Below are 21,569 nucleotides of genomic sequence, written 5' to 3'. Positions count from 1 at the left end.
TATAAGCTTTAGTTTCTGTGTGTCTTTATAAATAATTAAAATAGGTGTAGGTTTTTCTTAGGTCAAAACTGGTTGCAAAACTATCTTAGCATATTATCTTTATTCTAATTGCTGAAGTAGGGCAATTTAACACTTAAAAACACGAAAAATACAGAAAAAGACAGCTGACAGTAAGACTACAAATCATAGAAACAACTTATAAACATTTTGCAATATGTCCTCTCATACACGTGAAATTTTTATTTACATGTAGTTTTAAATAATATGTAGAAAATATTCCTTGGCACTCAGTTTTTTACTTAGCAATATATTAAAAACTTAATGTTAATATTCTACTAGAATGTTATTTCTAATGTGCATATGGAGGTACCATGTCTAACTAATTGCTTGCTGGAAATTTAAACTCTTCTCAAATATTTGTTATTTTAAATAATGTACAATAAGCAGAAACCTATAAAGACCCTTATATAGCCCTCGTTGCCCTAGGAAATTGCTAGAAGTCAAAATCTGTATCAAAGAGCTTTCACACTTTTAAGGTTTTTGACACCTATTGTGAAACTTTGTTCCCAGAATGCTTGTATTGAATTCTATATTCCCATCAGCAAGGTGTGAGTTTTCTTTTTTCCCTGAATCTTTACCAACTATGGGTATTTTCATTTAGAATAATTTTTTCACGGTAGCTGTACTTGAGCATAGCATAACATACAGAAAAGTTGAATCACTATGTTGTGTACCTGGAAGTAATATAACATCGTATGTCAACTATACTCAAATAAAAACATAATAAAATTTTAAAAAGCTTTGCAATTTTTTGGCTGAAATATAAAGTTTCTATTGTTGTCTTAAACAACAATGTTGCTTACAGATGTTATTGGCCATTGGGCCATGTATTTATATCCTTTGACCGTTTTTCTGTTGGGCTTTAAAAACATCATTATTGAGTTCTATGGGTTTTTTAATAACAACATTAGAAATATCAACCTGTTATCTGTCACAAATGTTACTCATCTTTACCCATAGTTTCTCATTTCATTTTGCAATTATTGTCTTTAGATTAGTACCTCTAGAAAGGTAATCAAGTGGGACAGATGGCATCGGTGGTGTCAAGCTAATAGCTAAGATTTCCAAGGTGGCCAGAATTGCCATCTGATGTCCACGGGGTCAAATAAGTGTTATTCAGTTTTCTAGTCGTAAATAATACTCCTAGACCCAAGTATGTATTTCAAATGCAACTTCTTGGTCATAAAGTTAGTGGGACAAGGAGATGAAGATAGTGATCATGTTAGTATAGTATACTACAAATCTGTAATTGTAGTTTGTACATAAAACAAATCAACATGTGACCAGTAGTTAATGTCTTCAAAAGCATCCTACTGTCCTCCATCAGATAACAGCTTCAGTGTTTTGTGAGAGTTATTGATGGGTTTACTAGTCAAAGCTATACCTGCTACGCCATCTTCCCGCACCTCACCATCCTCCATTAGATGAACAATGGGCAGCACGGCTGCACAGATGCATGCTGGGAACACTGCTTGGGGGGGCTGAGGCACATGGTGGTTTGGTGTGTGTTCAGTAGTGTGCTCCTCATCTGAAGAGAGAGACATCATTGGAGGGCTTTTCTCAGTATTGTAATCCCAGTGCAACATTTCTCAGTTCAAAGCTTGCTTATTTAACATCCTTTTGGTTATAGATATCTAGGTGCCTCAGCACCCTTTGTTGAAGAGACTCTTCTTTCCTTATTGAGGTTTCGTGGTGCCCTTTTAAACATGACAGCGGCATAAATGTAATAGTTTACTTCTAGTCATTCAATTCTAGTCCATTGATTTACTGTCAATCTTTAGTCAATACCACACAGTATTGATGACTACAGCTTTACAGTAAGTATTGAAATTGGGAAATGTGAGTCTTCCAGTTTTGTTCTTCATTTCCAAGATGGTTTTTATTATTCAAGTATGTGGAGTAATCAGAACCCTCATACTTGTTGGAAGGAATGTAAAATGACACAGCTGATCTTGAAAATAGCTTGGCAGTGTACCCCACACTTGTACATCACTGTTCGTAGTAGTATAATTTATAATAGTCAGAAAGTGGAAATAAATGTCCACTAACTGGTGAATTTATAAATAATGTGGTATATCTATATAATGGAACATTGTCCAGGGACAAAGAACTGATACATGAGACAACATGGATGAACCTTGAAAATGTGCTGAGTGAAAGAATCCAGTCTCAAAAGGCCATATATTATATGACTCCATTTATATGAAATGTACGGAAAAGCAAATCCATAAAAATGGGAGATAGTTTATTTATTGCCACTGGTTAGAGAAAGTGTGGATGAGGAACAACTGCTAATGGGTATAGCGTCTCTTTTTGATGTGATAATATTCTAAAATGAGAGGTGATAATCATCATTCTATTCACACTCTATAAATATACTAAAAACCATTGCATTGTATACTTCAAAAGGGTGAATATTTTTGGTACATGAATCATATCTCAAGAAAATTATATCTGTGATAAAAAATATAAATGAGCCTTTGACCCAATCCCTATAAGTTGTGATTAATCCACATCGGTCATTTTTGAAGTTCCTGAGGGTTGTGCAGCCGAGGGTTGAGAACCACTGGTTTCTGTACAACTTTCTAATAACTTTATAAATCAGTAATGAAATTTATGTTACCATGAGGCAGTGAGTCCCAGACAGTTATTCATGAGTAGAGAAAACATACTTTTTAAATTCTTGGAATTGAAGGATATCACATTTCCCCCCTGGAATCAGATTTCATTACAGAAGTAACATGAGCTGTGGTCTTCCTTTGATTCTTCAATTATTCCAGAACAGCATCCTATAGCATTCTACTGGGTCTTGGCCACTCATTGGAATCTCCACCCGACTAGATTTTAAAAATACTGATGTGTGGGTCCCATTCTTAGAAATTCTGATTTGATCTTGGTGTGGCCTGGGTATTTTTTTTAAAGCTCATCAGTTGATTGTAATGTGTAGCCAGGGATGAAACCCATCAGCAATATGATTACTTATAATGTAGTTAAAATAGAGCCAATTTATAAAGGGTAAATTGCTGGGTAAAAAAAAAAAAAAAAAAAAAAAAAAAAAAAAAAAAAAAGTACCACTTAATCTAATATTTATTTTTTGAACTTTGAGTCATAAAACAAGTTATTTAATGAAGACAGTGTGGTGAAGTATAATAATAATATTAACTGGAAAATGTTTCAAAACACACACAAGTCATAAGCAATAAATAACAAATTTCTAAGAGGACACACCTTCGGCACTGACAGCTGAACGCACAGACCAGACTGACCCTCGGCGGAAGGAATAATTCCTATGGGAAGTGCTGGAGGTACAGGATGGACTCACAGACAGTCGACGGGATGCCAGATTGGTGACTTCTTCTACTGGCAAAGAAAATGAGGAATGTAACCTTTGGTTTTGTAACAAAAAAGTCATCATCGTCACAACTATGGCTGTACTTACATCACAGGTGTATACTGCTCTCAGAGCATAAGGCTTAAGTAAATTAGAGTGTACTTATTAATGGAAAAAAATATTTTAGAAAGAAAGGCAGAAACTTTGTCCCATAGATTCTACAAAAGCTGGGCAGAGAATCACTTAATTAGAATGGTTCATAAATTATTTTCTGATACCAACCAACAAATTGGCTGCATTTGTCAAGGTTGATAGTTAAAATGGACTAACCCCATTTTTAATGATGAAGGATTGGTTGCATTCACTTCAATATACACTCTGGATTTAGCTGTTCTCTGAATCATAATCACTTCTTGGTTCATTATCATATTGGTTCATTCAATGTGACTAACTTCCTCCTCTGTAAACAAGCCAACTCTAGCAATTAAGAAAAGAACAACTTCCCTCCTCTTTCTTTGGATAGTATCAGGAGGTGAGAGAGAAAGAGGGTGCATATCACCTTATATCACAGAAATGTTTATTTCAAAGCAAGTCCTTTTCATTCCCTGAGACTGAGCCCCCCAAGAAGTCCCATGTATAGAGGGCACCTTCTTCTTCTGGTTCTGAGTTGGGTGTGCAGGTGGGTTCATAGCAAGCCTCCTGGGTGATGGGGATGGCGGTGATGAGGCTGGCTTCTCTACCAAGACGTTTCTTCTCTTCCTCCTGTTGCAAGTTCTTTAAGATGTGTTCTGCTCTCTGATGGGAGCGGGACACAGCACGGGCTGAAAAGGATTTCTGTGGAGACATGAAGACCAGTTGATCTTATAGAAACTGTTTTGCAAGGTCATAGACATAAAGAGTGTTTCAATAGAATTACAAAATATGGTACTTTGTTCTCAGGAAATGGTAGGGCACCCATGGTCTAGTTTCATGGCTATTTGTTTTTCTATCAGATTTCCAGGTTGTATGTAACTAAACTATTCCTTTTCATTCAATGAGAATAATTCTTCAAGAATATCTATAAGTTTTGGGATTTCACCTTTAGAATTTGGGGTGATATCAATAATCCACTCTTTACACATTAAAATGAAATAAAGAAGTTTAATATTTATTCCTTTCCATAATTTTTTGAAATGATTTTAAATGAAGGACATTTATTTCATAAAGGTTAATAAAAGAGAAAGAACCATGGAAAGGAGGAGGAAAGAGAGCTATCGCTTACATAAAACAATTGGTTATATGATTTATTTTATTTTTGTATCCTAACTACCACACTGTAAATATTTAATTATTGTAGGTAAATACAGTGGGACACTGTAAATACTTAACAATATTTGTAGAAACAAAGTTAGTGAATAGAAATAATGAGAATTGATAGTGTTACTAAGGTTGAATGCAGGATCTTAACATAAGACTAAAGGTTTCCTATGCAGAATGACACAATAGCAATTAAGGGCATTAGGTAGGCCACATGGCAATTTATTTGCAGAGCTAGGGGTTAAACTGATTTATTATATTAAGGTAAGATAAGAATTGTGTAATGAGAGAAAGAGAACTCTATCGAATCAGGGGTCTTGGCTTCAAATTCATTGTGAACTTGGGACAGAGAGCGTGTTTGGCTCAAATGAATCCATTGTCTATGCAGGAGACAAATCAAAGATCCTTATGCCAGGGGTTCAGATGCTGGATTTATTGTATATATGGAGAAAAAACCAGGTGTGCCTTTCTCTTTGGCATTAACACCATCAGATACAAAATTACTATATGCAGAAGAATTAAAATATTTTGGTGGGTTAAGAGCTCAAACAGTTCTCCAAAGAAAACTACAATGTCAAGAAAATATGTGATGTGCAAAAATGTTCAAGCTAACTTCATATATCCAACAAACTTTTTAAAGAATTGTGAACAAAAAAAAACCAATGACTTTGTTTTTTGTCAATCAAAGTGGCATTAAAAAATAATACTAGCTAATTTGAATAAAGACAAAACACTTTCCTATTCTATTTTACGTGGGTAAAATGATAAAATCTTCCTGGGGTTATTTTGTGAGGTGTATTTAAAATCTTTAATATTTATATACCAATTGCCCTAATTCCATGGGAATTTGTACAAGAAAATAATCCTAGATTTGTGCAAAGACGTATGTTCTTTTTCTCCTTTTTTACTTTATTTTCCATATTTTCTACATTACTCTTGTAATTTAGAAAAATGCTATTCAACAGGTGAAAAAAGCATACTTTGAAGACTCATTTTTTTCAAAAGGCATATATTCTTGGTTCTATGAATATGCCATGTTCTAAACGTAGCTGTTTATGAATTATATTACATATAGAGTGTCACGTTAAAGTACATTAAGACCTGAGGTCTCAGAGTGATATTTGTGATGATGATACTAATGATCAACAAAATGAAGAACAGACCAACATCCAAACAAAGAAAAAAGAACTGCCAATTCTGTTCCTTTTCTTATCCAGGGTCACTCTCATTAACTTTTGGGTAGCTTGTGAATTACCAGTTAAACGAATGTGTTTGTGTTATAATAACTAGGGACAAAAGTGCTACCCTTGGCCAAGAAATCAATGTCCAATGTTTTTAACAGCTGTATAAGGTGGCTGCTATTGAGACTATGATTCTATTCATAAGAACAATGACCTTTTATGATTTTCATGGCTGATTTTCTGTGTTGTTATTCCATTCTTATGACAAGAATTAACAAACTGTCTCACATACTCATTGTCCTTCTCTCTTACATGTACACCAAGAAGCCTGAAGATACGAGAAAATGCCTGTTACTCACAGACTGGTCTTCATTAATGGGGTCCTGGACACTCCCGCTGCACTGAGGGACCCATGGAGGGTCAAACATTGGGACGGATGGCATTCCAAGCACTGGCGAGGGCAGGGTGAAGTTTATACTGGGAGGTGGGATCTGTTAGTTGACATCAGAAAAATGAAGTCAGGTGAAAAATAAGCTAGAATGGGTCTGAAGTATAATTATGAAATAATATTATAGAGTACATGATGTTATAGAGCACAGGATGAACATCTCTGGGTCTCAGCTTATTCATTAAAAAATGAAAGGTTTTAACTCTATGATCTTTATTTGTGTTAATTACTCCATCCTCCAAAAAAACATCTATGTGTATAGATACAGCAAAGCGTCTGAAAGTTTATACCCCAAATTTTTATGTTTACCTCTTGGGATGGTAGTGGGATCTTGAGGTTTATAGAACATTGATTTTCTTACTTTACCACTCTTCTCTATTTCAATTATTAAAACAAGAATTCATGCATATATGAGTTAGGTTTACTTACATAATCAGAGAGAAAAAAAGAAGCATCTCTTGGGCCACACACCATGGATTTGAGGTTCAAGGATTTAAACAAGTCTTGGGTTAGTGTGCTAATCTAATTCCTATGGGGGAAGTATCCCTCACCTTAAAAATCTGCTGTGCTCCTTCCTCCATCCGGGGCCAGACCTGGTAGCGAAACCTCCAGAGTGTGTGGAACTTGAGAACAGCATTCAGCCTCTGTACAGTCTCTGGGTGGTGGAACTCTGACATCAACATGTCAGACACAGCCTCAGGGACTTTCACCGCACACAGCAGGAACATGGCAGCTAGAGACGACCAACAATTTGTCAGCTACACATCTTTTAGATTTGGTTGGTTCTTGGGGATGGGGACAAGTGGGGAGCTATTCTTGTGTCTTGAAAATGACTCCTGAGCTAATGCAGCCAGGCCACTGGCATTGGCAAAAGCACATCTTATTTCAGCTGCTGGAAACCAAACATGATACTTTGTGCCATCCACAATCTTCCTATATCTGGTGAGGGCAGTGACAGTGTGGTATTTCAGTAGAATACCTCATTCCAAGCAAAGCTTCCTTTGGCTCACAGTGCAAAGTGAATGTGTGAGGACGCAAATGAAAAAAAGGCAATTATATACCGAAATATCCTTTTTAGAAAATGATAAGAGTCATCTCATAGTAATCCAGGGACAGTATGTAAAAATGTCCATTAAAAACTGTCCCAGTTACATTATATTAAAAATAAAATCCACATTGTAGACTGTATTAGAAACATCTACCCTTCTGAGAGATAGAAAAGATCGAGAAGCCCAAAGAGATTTCATGAATCATGATACCATTGTTGTTTTTAATTTTGGGGAAAGCCAAATATCAATATGAGAAAGGTCAAGTGCCCTGATAAGTTACAAAGTTAATGAATAATGGTGCAGAAAAAGACACTCTGTAGCATGGATGAATGAGCCAGTGTCAATCATAAAAACATAATTTAAAAATCTCTCTTGTACTTTTTCCTGGATCATCAAAAAAATACTCAGACAATTGTGTTAGGGTAGCTAGGATTGAGTGCCAGGTCTGAAACCTCTCTGCTATGTGTCCTTAGGAGAACCTCTCAACTTCTCTCAGCCTCTGTTTCTTTAGGGTCAGAAGGTCAATGATGATGATGATGATGATAGCTGCCTCCAAATTTGTTGTCAAAATAAGATAAAATAATGTATGAGAAAGTGCTCTGTGACACGAGAAGTCTACACACTTCTAAAGCAGGTTTCATTTTTTAGAGACAATATGGCATATGGGAGGGACATCTATGTGTGTGCAGTCAGAAGACCTGGGTTTGGTTTCCCAGCCCTGCTGATTCTGAACTGTGTGCACTTGGATAAGCCCTTTGAACCCTCTTAGTTGCAGTTTGCTCATCTATAAAATAGCGGTTTCAAAGATCCAGTAAGACAACTGGTGTGCTGTAGTTAGTTCTATAAGAAATGTTAGCTACTGTGACCATTAGCTTTTGATTATACTTTTCTTTATCCTACTAGTTCCTTAAATCTCCACTCTGTCTCCTTCCATCACTTTTCTTCCAAGTGTGCTCTACTCTGTCTCAACTTTTAAACACCATGGTTGCTCTTTACATTATTGCAATTGAAGCTCTACCTCAATCTCTGTCCTGAAGCAATTTTCTGGTAATGATCACTAATCAGTAGACCCAGTGGTTTTGTTTGTTTGTTTGTTTGTTTGTTTGTTTGTTTTACAGCATTTGTTTCCTTTCAGTTTTTAACACCTTCATAAAAATCTCTCTGATGAGCTCTCCTCTTTGGCTTCCATGGTTTGAGGTTGAGTTTTTCTCCTACTTTTCTGGTCATTTTCCAGGGTATTCTGCTGGCTGCTCCTCTTCCTGTCTCTGAAGGTAGAGAAGGTCAATGGCTTAGTGCTCATCCTTCTGCTCTTTCCTCTCTATAGATTCTTCCCTTGGAAATCTCATCTACTCTTACTGCTTCAGAGACCACATAGATCAGATTCCCCCCCCCTCCCCCAGTTTATCTCTACCTTTGACCTTTTCCTATTAGCTTTAATGTCACATCACTGGCTATATGTCTCCTTACTACTTCACTCATTGCTGCCACATTTGACTTGGTAACAACACATCCTCTATATATGACATTACTCATTGGCTCAGAACCCGTGAGTGGTTTCCCACAGTTCAATGGAAAGTCCATACGTCCAAGTGTGTCTTTCAAGGTCTGTTACAATCTGAGTCCCACTCACTTATCTAATAATGGACTGGGGACTCCTCTACAAAAGCCACCCCAGTCTCAGTTCCTCTTCATGCTTTCCAAATAAGCCCCATGCATTTCCACAGCCCATGTGGCTTTGCATACACCATCTTCTTCTAGCTTTTATTAAAGCCCGGTCTACCTGTTCATATCTTCCATGAAAGTTTCCATGGCTGTCTCATATCTGGGGAGTATGCCCTTCCCTACAGCTCTCCCTGAGAAACATGCGGTAGAGAAGCAAAAATCTAAGCTTTAATGTGAACAAAAATATTTTACAAGACATTTGTTGCAGTGTAGTATAAAAATCCAGAATAAACCTAAATTTCCATTAGTAGGTCCAGGTTAAATAAATTATTATGCCTATTCATTCAATGAAATATTTGGTAGCCATTAAAAAGAATGAGGTGAATCTATAAGCAGATGTTAAAAATGGTTTCCTAGGGAGTGCTTCTAACAACTTCTCATTGGGTGCTGCCCAATTTGAATTGGTTTTTGTTCAAATAAACTCTTCAAATTTTTAGTATACCCCAATTTATCTTTTAACAGTTCTAGTGTCACAAGAGGCAACCAAAGGGGACCCTGATGGCCCCCAGGAGCAAGGAGCAACCAGGTATAGGTACCTACGGAGCCCCTGAACTTGCTGCTTTCTTGCTACCTATCTTCAGAGGTTATGGGTAAGTCTCTTCCTGGTCCTGGATCCTAGCTCTGCAGCTTCTGCATTATGGGCTTATAAACTTTATTTGAGCATTTCTTTTTCTGTATTGGGTCTGGAAACTGGCCTGAGTTAGCCTGGGTCAGACTGGGTTCCAAGGACTGATTCAGATTTAGAAACTGGACTGGGTCTGGGGTCAGAAGTAAACTGGACTGGTCTAATATGAGGCCTCAGGTGAAAAAAATTTTGTTTTAAGGCTGAAAAAGTAAGGTTAACCTTACCAAAGATAGTCTTGAATCACGAAGCCACAGTGGATAACTTAATCATCTCAGATAAGCTCATTCATTTATGAAAGGCCCTAAAGAAAAAAGGGTCTCAGCCAGGCACTCACTATAATTGTTATTTGGGATGGCTCTGGATTTGGGGAGGGTAGTATGTTTTGCATCATCTTTGTCCCCTCTTGTGTCCATGGGGTTGTTCAGTACTGCCAGAAATATTTACTATTTGTCTCAGATGAAACGTGAGAAATTATTCAAAAGGATTTATTTATTTATTTATTCATTCATTCATTCATTCATTCATTCAAGTAGCTCTATGGTCAGAAGTTGGCCAAATTGGAAATTGATATTCAGAGCTCCATAGAGACTTTTTCTTTTAGGGCTTCTCTCCTAAGTCAAAATGAAACTAAGAGGGATAGAAACATTCTGAAGCCACTGTGGAAGGATTTACCAAAACATTCCAAAGAAACACAGCCATAAATCTAGAACATAGGAATCTTGATTTCCATCTTAGTTGATTTCCCAGATATAAAGAAGCAATTTGAGGATAATGTAGTTGGATGGCTGGGTAAGCATCTTGATGTTCAAATTACAACATAGTTCTTTGAGGAATTAATAAATTATCTTCTACTTATCAAACAAAAACAGAAATGCAGCCCTAGAAACAAAGCATACCTATCTTCTCTACCAATCTCTAAACCCTATTCATCTCAAAAGGCTTTCAGATATTATAAGAAATGTGGATTTAGGGAACAAAAGCCCTTCTTGAAGAAATTTACATCCTTTCTGTGTGCCTTTGAGATGTAAATGTTCTATCTGGTCTTCCCTAGAAACCTAGAGCCAAGTCAAAATGCAAACTTCAGGGAGGTGATTTTTATCAGGAAAAAAAAAAAGGAAACTACTTGAGAAATTAGGTGAATGAAAATCTTTAGTCTTTTCCACAAATATCGGTAAAAGAATTAGCCATCTGAGCAAGTAATCTTAACTTATTCTATCTGCCAGAAACACACTTTAGATCCAAATGTTTTTTTCATAAACTAGTCAGTTTTGCATTATCACACCTGTCTCATGACAAAAATTTTAAAGCAAATGCTACAAGATCTCTGTGTCTGTCTATATATTTATGTATGTCTATGCATGTATGTTGCAGATGTGTGATATATTCCTACTCCAGATGATATTGCCAAAATTAATTTGTAAAGAACTCTATTTATTGGATTAAAGATAAATAAGCACTTATATAAATCAAATATACTCTCAGAAATATAGAAACTAAATGAAATGTTTTTCAAGTTCAAAAACAAAAAACAGAACAAAATCTGAATGGTGTGAAAAGAATTGTTTGAAGGCTTATAGAAAGGAATCTTTGAAAAGAAATTTTACATGTGGCTGGAATGGACGTATTTAAGTTTTTAAACAATGAGATTTTTTAAAATGTTTATTTATTTTTGAGAGAGACAGAAACAGAGTATGAGCGGGGGTGGGGCAGAGAGAGAGGGAGACACAGAATCTAAGCAGGCTCCAGGATCTGAGCTGCCAGCACAGAGCCAGACGCGGAACTCGAACTCACAAACTCACAAACTGTGAGATCATGACCTGAGTTGAAGTCGGACGCTTAACTGACTGAGTCACCCAGGCGTCCCTAAATAATGAGTTTTAATATTAAAAACACACTGGTAAAAAAATTAGAATTTGGTTTTGTCTCACCAAAACAAAACAAAACAAAAAAACCAAACTTTTCGTGGACTATTAGTCAGCTTTTCATAAAAGATTGTGAAAAGTGTTTTTTTTTTTGTTTTTTTGTTTGTTTTTTACCTTTTGGATAATCTACCTGGAAAATGAAGATTTTATGCCTTGCCAAAATAATTTACTGTGCTTCATGTTGTCTTTATCAGGTCTTTAATAACTTAAAAAAACTCAATCCTTTTATTATTAAAAGAGCTAAATTTGGTTCACAACTATGTAACTTTCTGTATTTACCTTTAAAATCCATTGTGGCTTATAGATAATTAAGTATTATTTCATAAGGATCTGAGATCCTACTTAGTCAAATGTTCAAACTTTTTGACATTTTGGCAACTTCCCAAAATCAAATTCTAAATGAAGTCTTTTTGATTTCAAAGTAACTTTGGGTTTTCCCAGAGGGTCCCTAGAAAATCTCAAAGAATGTCTCTCACCTCTGAAGAGAGATGTTAAACTAATTAGGTTTATTTGGCATGTTAAATTATGTGGAAGCATTGTCAAGTAAGAAGTGTTAATAAACATTCTTAAGTTATATATGTATGGATATATGTTACCAATACAGGTATTCCAGAAACTGTTCAAAGTTTCTAGGAAGTTGTTAATACTCTCATGGTCCAATTATTATCCTAAATTATTGCATACCATAGAAATAACTCATTTTCTTTACCAAATGAACTCCCATCAGATCTTTAATCATGGCCACTTTTTAAAAGTCTTTTTGTCATTTGTAGACAGTTCTTGTTTTATTCTGATGCTTTGACAAAAAGCATCTTCAGAAAGATTCATGGTAAGATCATAAAACTGAACTGGTTAAGCATTTCCAGAACTAATGGAAAAACAATTCAAGTAGAACAAGAATTAATGATATGAGATTGAATGTACTGATGAGGATGATTAAAATTTTAAATAACTTTTTCTTTGAAACATTGCTGGTTCCTTAATGTTTTATTTTTCCAGATTTAAAGATACTTTTTTCTCTTTTCTCTTAAGCTATCTATGACTTAACGGTAATTTTATAAACCATATTGAAATAAAACATTCGCTTTTCTCCTCACCTGATTCCTCCAGAATTCAGAAACTCATTGAGTATTCTTACTTTCATGACAATGTAATTATTTGCATAAGTTCAATAAGAACCTGTTTTTCATATAAGAGGGCACAACTGGAAACATTTGTTTTATCACTGAGACTTTGACTGGAATATTGTATTTGAGAATATGCATAAAATCAGATATGACCAGACAATTTTAAGGAAGTAAGGTTGACTTTATGGAGCCAATAACAGCTCATTGGAAAAACTGGCCTGGTACCTTGCTTACAGGATTCCCTGCAACCTTACCAGGTGAGTAAGAAAGGTCATTTCCGGGAAGGCCCAGGAAACTCAAGATATCCTGGGGACCTCAAGAAGATTGAAATTCAGCCAAATCTATAGGTATTCCAGGTGAAGTCTCATATTGAGTTCTTCTCTTGGCTTCTCAGCCTGGAGAGGTTTTTATTTTTGTTTTTTTCCTGATTTTTTTTTAATGTTTTTTTTATTTTTGAGACAGAGAGAGACAGAGCATGAGTTGGGGAGGGGAAGAGAGAGAGGCAGGCACAGAATCTGAAGCAGGCTCCAGGCTCTGAGCTGTCAGCAAGAGCCTGACATGGGGCTCGGACCCACAAACCATGAGATCATGACCTGAGCTGAAGTTGGACACTTGTGCTCGCTTCGGCAGCACATATACTAAAATTGGAACGATACAGAGAAGATTAGCATGGCCCCTGAGCAAGGATGATACGCAAATTCGTGAAGTTGGACACTTAACCTACTGAGCCACCCAGGCACCCCTGGAGAGTTTTTTAAAATCCAACCTATGATTCTTATAAAAAGTTCCAGCAAAACAGATTTGAAATAAGCCTATATGTTCAATCACTATTCCTGCTGTACTTAGGTAAATAATAAGGTCACGTTTAATGAAACTAGATTTATTTTGCAAACAAATTAATTAGTCTTACAGTGATTATCTTTGATAGAAATGAACATGATTGTAAAGGAAAAATTATGTTGCAGTAAAAAATTGTAACACTTGTGAATATTAGATTCCAGTCCTGTTCATTGTCATTGAGGTTATTTATCTGTACACCCAACTAGATCTTGAATCTCCTATTTTCCTTAAATGTCTGGCCACCACTCCCAAACTAATGTTCCCCACTTTCTGATTTGGAATCACTAAGAACAAAAACTGTCCTTGAATGTCCTTGGAAGGGACCATACCAGTTCCTCTTTACTACCCAGATGGCGGCCAAACTTCAGGGACTTTTGTAGGTCTACATCCTTCATGAGAGAGTTTCTCTAAACTCTTGGAACTGCATACCAGCTGGAGATCTAACCTTAAAATTGACTAGGGAGCTTCCTCCTCGGATACAGATTGCATTTTGGGGACAGCTTTCTCAAGATCGCAGATCAAGATCATCATCTCCAATATTAAACTGTTACTCCTTTTGCCTTTTTGCTACTTGCTTTTTTCTGTTAATGAACAGGAAAGACAGTGCTTGTCAGCCCTGACAACTATGGCTACATCTACTGCTAAGGCCATAGCTGTACAACAAAATCTCTGTATTTTCCTGGTAAGGTGGTTTCAGATAATAAAATTGCCTCAGATTACTTATTGGCTAAACACAGAAACTTCTGTGCCGTGGTAAAACAGCCTTTGCTGCACCTGGCTCAAAACATCTGGCATTGTAGCAAATACAAGAAATTAACAAATAAGCCACTTGGCTAAAAACAGGTACATTAACTGATACCAACTAGTTTGGGTCATGGAGACCCTGGCTGAGGAGCACCCTTCAGTCTCTTGGCATTATACTCCTAATAGTTATCATTATAGTCTCCCTGGTGTGCCATGTTCTCTCAGTGTTCTTAAATGCACGGTCACAGCATCAACCATATATTACATGGTCTCACTGTGATCAGAAAAGCAGAAAGAAGATGAACAAAGAGGAAAATAGTAAAAACGATTGTTTTACGGATCTGATATCATAACCTATGAGTTTCACAATGAAATAAGAGCAACTTAACTCTGATCTGACTGAGGGTAGCACTAATACCAAATTTCTGGATCTCTCATATATGAGAGGATGACCACAAGGGGAAATTTGTTCATTAAACAAGGAGGCCATTAGAATGATGTGGCACTAATCCTGCAGTGACCTATGTAAGCCAGCAAGAATCTAAGCCTGTAAATGCCTTAAGGTTACAAATCATAAAGCTAAAAGTCATAAAAGCCAACTAGGCTTTTAGCTATAGCCAGTCAATAATTGCCTTACTTTGCTTCTGTCCTTTTTCTTTAAAAAAATTTTTTTAATGTTTATTTTTGAGAGAGAGAGAGAGAGGACAGAGTGTGAGCAGGGGAGGGGCAGACAGATTAGGAGACAAAGATTCTGAAGCAGGCTCTAGGCTCTGAGCTGTCAGCACATAGCTCGATATGGGGCTTGAACCTATGAACTGCGAGATCATGACCTGAGCTGAAGTTGGATGCTCAACAGATCGAGCCACCCAGGTGGCCCACCTTTTTCTATAAAAGACCCTCCCGGAGCTCCTGTTGGTAAGCACTCCCAGTTTGGTGCTGCCTGATTTGAATAGATTTTTCTTCAAATAAATTCTTAAAAGAATTTATTTAATTCTTTTTATCTAGATATAAAAGAAAAATGGAAAGTTCAAAAGTCTTTATGATATGTCTTATTTGTGTGAAAGAGAAAACACAACATATACATTGGTACTTAGGTATATATCTATATCTATATCTATCTATCTATCTATCTATCTAGTGTACCCTAGCAGGACTCCTGAAAAACTTAAAAATTGTCACTTCTAGGGAAGAGACTGAGAGTCATGAGGAAGAGATACTTTTAGCTTCATACACTTATGTATTATTTGAGATTTTACCATGTACATTATGGAATTAAAACAACTATATAAAACTAAAAGAGTGTGTACAAAAAGTGGAAAAAACATGAAAAACCCACATTTTGCATGTCCTTTTTACTAGCTGTGTGTCTTTGGCTATGTCACCTACATTTCAACAAATCTGTTTCGATATTGTCATTTGGACATAAAATATTACTTGTATTGATTTAGTGAAGTTAATGATGACGGCTCATGGTAAATCTGGGAGATCACAACACACAAAAAGAAGTTTCTCTTTTTGTGAAGCACGGTGGAAATGCAGGTTCTGGGGAAAATCACTCTTTATAATTTGGTAAGGCCACAGAGAGCCACACTGCTCTTGTGCAGTCTACGGGGTAAACGTAAAGGGTGGGTGGCACCTCAGCCTCCCTCCCTGTAGTGCACAGCTCTGTCTCGAGTTCTAGCAATTGCTCTGGGTCTGACCTTGGAATGAAAGGGAGTGGATGTGCGTCTCAGTTAAACACCCAGGATGAGTGGCAAGCAGGGTCCCGGGTGCTCTGTCTTTACCTGCCGCCCCTGCCATGTGCTCATCCATGCTGAGCAGAAGCTCCCAGGCAGCTGGCTGGATGTCTCCGTACATCTCCTCTGTCAGAATCGGTGCTGCCTTGATTAGCAGAGATAAAGGGGCAGGAGACAGGCTCATCACCTGGGAAGAGATGGAAGTCACGTCTTAAAATCTTCGAAGACACTGATTGCTGCACTCCTCTTGGAACCTACGTGCCGCGTCCCTTCTCTGCTTTCCTTAAATGACTGTAAAATGCTTCCTAAAATGGGAGCATATTTATTGGCATGGTGTATAATAAGCTTTATACCTCATTAGTTGATTATAATTACAAAACGACACGCTACTTTTAAAATGCTTTCACCGCAAAAACTATTCTGCAGCCACCTAAGAAATAAGCTGTAGGATGAGCTCTATGAGAAAAGCCAGTACATCTTTGTGTTAAAAGTCCTGATGGGCTTTCAAAGCGTCCTATTTTCCTTTCTCTTAGGACTTGAGGTCCACTGAAGACAGTGAGCAGCCTCTAATTTACAAAGGAGTTCCATTCAGAACGTCAGTTTTCTAAGCCAGTAAATGTGGATGACATTTTCCCTTTAAAACATTGTGTACTGTAGTTAATGCCCCAGATTAGGCCACAAAAACCATATTGAATCCATTATTTCAGATACTTTAGGTGATAAATGTAGGTTCTGGACAGTCTAGGCCTTTAACCGTTTTAAATACTTTCCAGAAACACAAGTTGTTTTTCTTCCCTCCCTGCCACTCCCCCCCCCCCCCCCCCCCCCCCCGCTGCCTGACTCGGGAATACACGTAATGATTTAGAGTTTAGGGTTTAGGCTGTAATAACAATATAACAATGTGTCAAGCACTGGATAAGTAGTTAAGTGTACTACCTCTTTTAATCCAGGCAATAATCCCTTGAGACGGGTCTAGTGTTATAATCCCATTATGGATAAGGCAAATAAGACCAAGAGACATTGAACAACTTGCCCAAGGTCCCAGAGCCAGAGTGGCAGATGCGGGATTTGAACCCAGAAAATCACATCCTCAGAGCTGTGAGCATGGCTACCACACGCTGGTGGGGGATTAGCTCCATGGAGTGGGGTGAGTGAGAGGAGACATGTTCCAGCCACACTCCCCAAGCCGGGGGCTCTGTGGAAGCTTGCTGGCTAACGAGAAGGGATTTTTTTTTCCTGCAATTTCCTGCAATAGAGACCCACCAATTAAAGGGGTCTCTATGCTAACACTGTGCCAACTGGCCCCGTCGGTCTCAAGCATTAGTAAAAAGGATATTTGGCGCCCTCCTCCCCCATGACTGCTCCATGAATATTTCTGATCCAGATGTCAATACCTGCAGTCTGATGTATTTCAGCATTCCAGAGTCCTTTTTCCCTTCCAGGTTGGCATCAGAAACTCTCTTCTTCAGAGAAGGTGTCCTCAGGCATGACTTCTCTGAGCACTGCAAAGAACAGGAGATCAGTGACAAAGAGTGTCACATCCTCTCAAGGCCAACAGTGCTGTTTTCCCCCAGTCTCCAAACAACCATCTTCTTCTTTTTTTCTTATTTATATTTTTTAAATGCTTTTATTTATTTTTTGAGAGAGCAGAGTATAAGCGGGGGAGGGGCAGAGAGAGAGGGACAGAGGATCTGAAGCAGGCTCTGCACTGACAGGCTGACAGCAGTGAGTCTGATGTGGGGCTTGAACTCACAACCTGTGAGATCATGACCTGAGCCAAAGTCAGACGCTCAACCAACTGAGCCACCCAGGCACCCCACAACTATCTTCTTCTAGTGCGGGGGGGGCAGTTTAGGCCTTTTTGGAGGCCCACACTTTCTGAAACTGATGAAAACAGCTCGTTTTGGTATGAAAGAGAGCTCAGAGATAGTTAGCTACAAGCTCCTCTTTTGCCACAGAGGCCCAGAGAAGCGGAATAACTTGACCAAGTTACAAAGCTGGCCATTAGTGGAATTAAAACAAGACAAGGATCTGTTGACTTCCATCTCAGGACCCATTGCATCCCAGAAAGCTGTTTAAAACCACAAATCTTAAAAAAAAAATCAGTTAAAACTTAATAGCTCTTTTACGGGGTTGGATGTTACAAGGTGGCCATTTGGTCACGGAAGAAAGAAGGTATTTCATAAAGGAGTGTTGGGAAGTAAGAAATAGACTCATCAAGGAAGTATAAGTCCACAGCATTTATTATCTAGGCCTAAACTGTAAGGTAAAATGATTTCTTTAAAAATCCAAACTCATTTGAAAAGTAAAAGCAAAAGCAAAAACCACACTCGCCTATGGGAGGCAGCAACTCTTCTTTCAAATTGTCTCCTCAACCAGGGTACCAAATAAAATGGACTCATCTGCATAAACACGGAGGAGGCAGTTCTCTGACTCTCTGAATGCTGAGGGATGGAGTGGACAGAGCAGCTGGGAGAATGATCGTCCCTGACGGTGACAGGCTCTTGCTTATTTATACTGAGTCTTGACCACTCCTCATTTTGCACCCTGGGCTGCGCAAAGAGGGAATCCATCCTTCTACATGGAACAGACGCTCATTTGTTTTTCCACAGCCATGTCAATGAAACACTTTCTCCCTCCATGCTGGGGGAAAGAACTGAGCTCCTCAAGAATTTTTGAGCAGAACTGCACAGTGTTAGAGATGGAGATATTTGAAAGGAAGGACATATCTAAAAGTACCTGCATATTCCAAGAAAGTCTTTCAAAGCTCTGACAAAACACCTTAGACAATGCATCTGGTGTGTGACTAGTAAGGAATGAACTTTTAGAATGAATCTACTTCGAAACAAATGAACCAGAGCTCTTGCTCTGTTTTCTAAATATAAAAACACGGGGGCACATACTTGGGAACACATCTCATTTGAGGAGATAAATCCGGCATTGTGTTTTTTCCTGTAAATGTAAAAACAACATACAGTAATATACATGCTTGTTTTATAATTTAGAAACTGTTCTAAAATCATATGGCAGTAACTTACCATATAAATATAGGGGTTTATTTGACTTCCTGTTTTAAAAATTCAAGGTATTTTAAAAGTGACATCTCTCTTTTATTCTTTCTATTTACAAAACTATACATGTAAATTGTAGAACATCTGGAAAACACAGAAAAACTTGGAAGAAGAAAAGAATATGTCTATGATCCCTAATCCAATGATGCCCATTATTTTGTTCCTTTCAGCTTTTTTCTACTCTGTGCCTCTTAACACAGTGGTGAGCATGTTATGTATGTGACATACAAGTTTAAACATTTCATTTTATCAGGATCTTATAATGAATATTTACCTAGGTCATTACAATTATTTTAAAATATGATTTTCAAAGTTTATTAGTAGTTCACCCCTTTCTCCTCTGGCTGGACATTTTGTCTTTTTCAGGGTTACTTTTGAATTTACTTCTTGATTAAATTATATGTTTTTTAACCAGGCAGATACCAGCTTAGAATAAAAAGGGTGAACATTCATGTTTGCCTCTGACATTCTGGTAAATGTAGGATTCTGTTCAATCCTATTAACTAGGGACAGAAGGTATATGTCAAGCTTCTCAGATCTCAAACATTTAATATTCTGGCATGCTTCCCTAGGAAGTATGGTGTATTCTGGTGCCTCATCATAGTTAGGATGCTTGTTTTAGAGGAAAGGGAAGGTAATTAGAAGGGCTTTCAGGGGCGCCTGGGTGGCGCAGTCGGTTAAGCGTCCGACTTCAGCCAGGTCACGATCTCGCGGTCCGTGAGTTCGAGCCCCGCGTCGGGCTCTGGGCTGATGGCTCAGAGCCTGGAGCCTATTTCCGATTCTGTGTCTCCCTCTCTCTCTGCCCCTCCCCCGTTCATGCTCTGTCTCTCTCTGTCCCAAAAATAAATAAACGTTGAAAAAAAAAAAAAATAAAAAAAAAAAAAAAAAAAAAAAAAAAGAAAGAAGGGCTTTCAGACTAAGGTGATGGGCTAGGCATTCTTCCCACATGACTTGTTGAGGTTTGAAATGTAGGTATCGAAGATGGGTACTTGTGTGATAAGCACTTGGTATGTACCCAACTCTCTCTACTGGTGTGACCCCTAACTCAGACCGACAAGGCTATCATCAGTGGCTTTTTAGATTTAGTAACTTGATGTAAAACTTGGTTAGAAGAGAGCTAGGAGCTAGATGGAGCAGGAGACTAGTTCTGAAGGCATCTATTGGTTGTTGGTGTTTCATGGAAGAGTAAGAAATTTCACTGGACTGTGAGTTGCATATGCTCGTTGGAATTACACATCCAACTGGGACCTGTAAAGAAACCCGAGACTGTAATCCAAGACCAAAGGACAGAATGTATCACTAATAGAGGATGGCACTCATTGTTGACTCAATCTACCCAAGGGAGATATGGTCAATGGGAGGCAGCTAGACAGCCCCATGAGATGTCAGGGATCCTGGGGCATGCTTGCTGTGGCATGGCATAGATCTTGGACCACTGCCATTTTCTTCTCTCTGTGTGTCTTGGGATATATATTCACCATATTTGGCTCTGGGACTTCTCTCCTCATTCTGACCATTATTGGTTAAAGTTGCAATGCAAAACCAATTATTTGACTGGCCAGAGGTTTATCCCTTGGGATGTTTGGATCACAAAGAGGAGGAGTTGAGCCCACCAAATTCCTGTCCTAGGGAATTAAGGGGCACAGAGTCTGATTCATGTGGTGACGGTTGCTGGGGCTGAGAAATGATAATGCAACCTGGAGATTTTCAGGTTATACACAAGATGAATAAACATGAGGAGCAGGTCAGGGGACAGAGATGGGTGAGCAGGTGGAGATACAGAAAGAAGCAGAGATGAGACACTATATCCATTCTGATAGGGACCACAGCTTTCTCATTCCTCTGAGGCTCAGCTATTTCCTGGTCTGTCCCTGGTTTCATGAGATTCTGCTGTGCCCCTTGGAGAAACTCTAATTATTTGAACAAGTTCCAGGGAGATTCTTCCAATAAAAGATTATTGACCAGAGAGGCATAATACTTAATTACTTTAAGTAAAAAATGTACTTATTCATTTAATAATTCAAGACTGCTTATTAAGAATTAGCCATATGCCAGGGACTGAGCTAACTTTTGGGGATATGCTGAGGAGCAAAACTCCCTTGGTGCTTGCCTTCACGGAGAGTATATCTCACTCGGAGGGACAGATAGCAAGCAAGGAAACAAATGAAAAATCATAGTAAGCACAAATGCCACGAATGATGATTTGCTATGGAAATAATGGGGTATTTAAAACCAAAGAAAATTGGAGCCAGTCTACCAAGATCTCTGGGAAAGAGATCTTCCCAGAAACATGTTTCATGACGAGAGAAGTCCAATTATTTCCTTAAAGATAACCAAGACCTTTGTGCCTCACACATCTTTGACACATGAGTATGAATGGGAAGACATTCTGGCAGATGAAGTCAAGGCCCAGGGTC

The 21,569-nt window shown here is 38.0% G+C and overlaps 1 protein-coding gene and 1 non-coding gene across 5 annotated transcripts in view; one reads left to right on the top strand and one right to left on the bottom strand.

Annotated features, from left to right (window-relative positions):
- Positions 1-21,569, bottom strand: part of UNC80 (unc-80 homolog, NALCN channel complex subunit) — a 227,255-nt gene that overhangs the window by 79,446 nt on the left and 126,240 nt on the right. For 3 of the 4 annotated variants that reach the window (XM_045034431.1, XM_011285519.4, XM_011285520.4), the window contains 7 exons: positions 17,476-17,583; positions 16,130-16,268; positions 6,868-7,049; positions 6,228-6,359; positions 4,039-4,225; positions 3,289-3,420; positions 1,445-1,588 (listed from right to left, as the gene is read on the bottom strand). In XM_045034431.1, the coding sequence (XP_044890366.1) occupies positions 1,445-1,588; positions 3,289-3,420; positions 4,039-4,225; positions 6,228-6,359; positions 6,868-7,049; positions 16,130-16,268; positions 17,476-17,583 (1,024 nt within the window). The remainder of the gene's footprint in view (positions 1-1,444; positions 1,589-3,288; positions 3,421-4,038; positions 4,226-6,227; positions 6,360-6,867; positions 7,050-16,129; positions 16,269-17,475; positions 17,584-21,569) is intronic. The other variant, XM_023259652.2, reaches the window with a different exon arrangement.
- LOC111562035 lies at positions 13,376-13,482 on the top strand. The gene has a single exon (XR_002745096.1). It is a non-coding gene; the product is annotated as a U6 spliceosomal RNA (small nuclear RNA).

The sequence above is a fragment of the Felis catus genome, chromosome C1 (genome assembly GCF_018350175.1).
Source record: "Felis catus isolate Fca126 chromosome C1, F.catus_Fca126_mat1.0, whole genome shotgun sequence".
Taxonomy (NCBI): domain Eukaryota; kingdom Metazoa; phylum Chordata; class Mammalia; order Carnivora; family Felidae; genus Felis; species Felis catus.
Note: the sequence above shows the minus strand (reverse complement) of the source record. Positions and strands in the feature narration are given on the sequence as shown.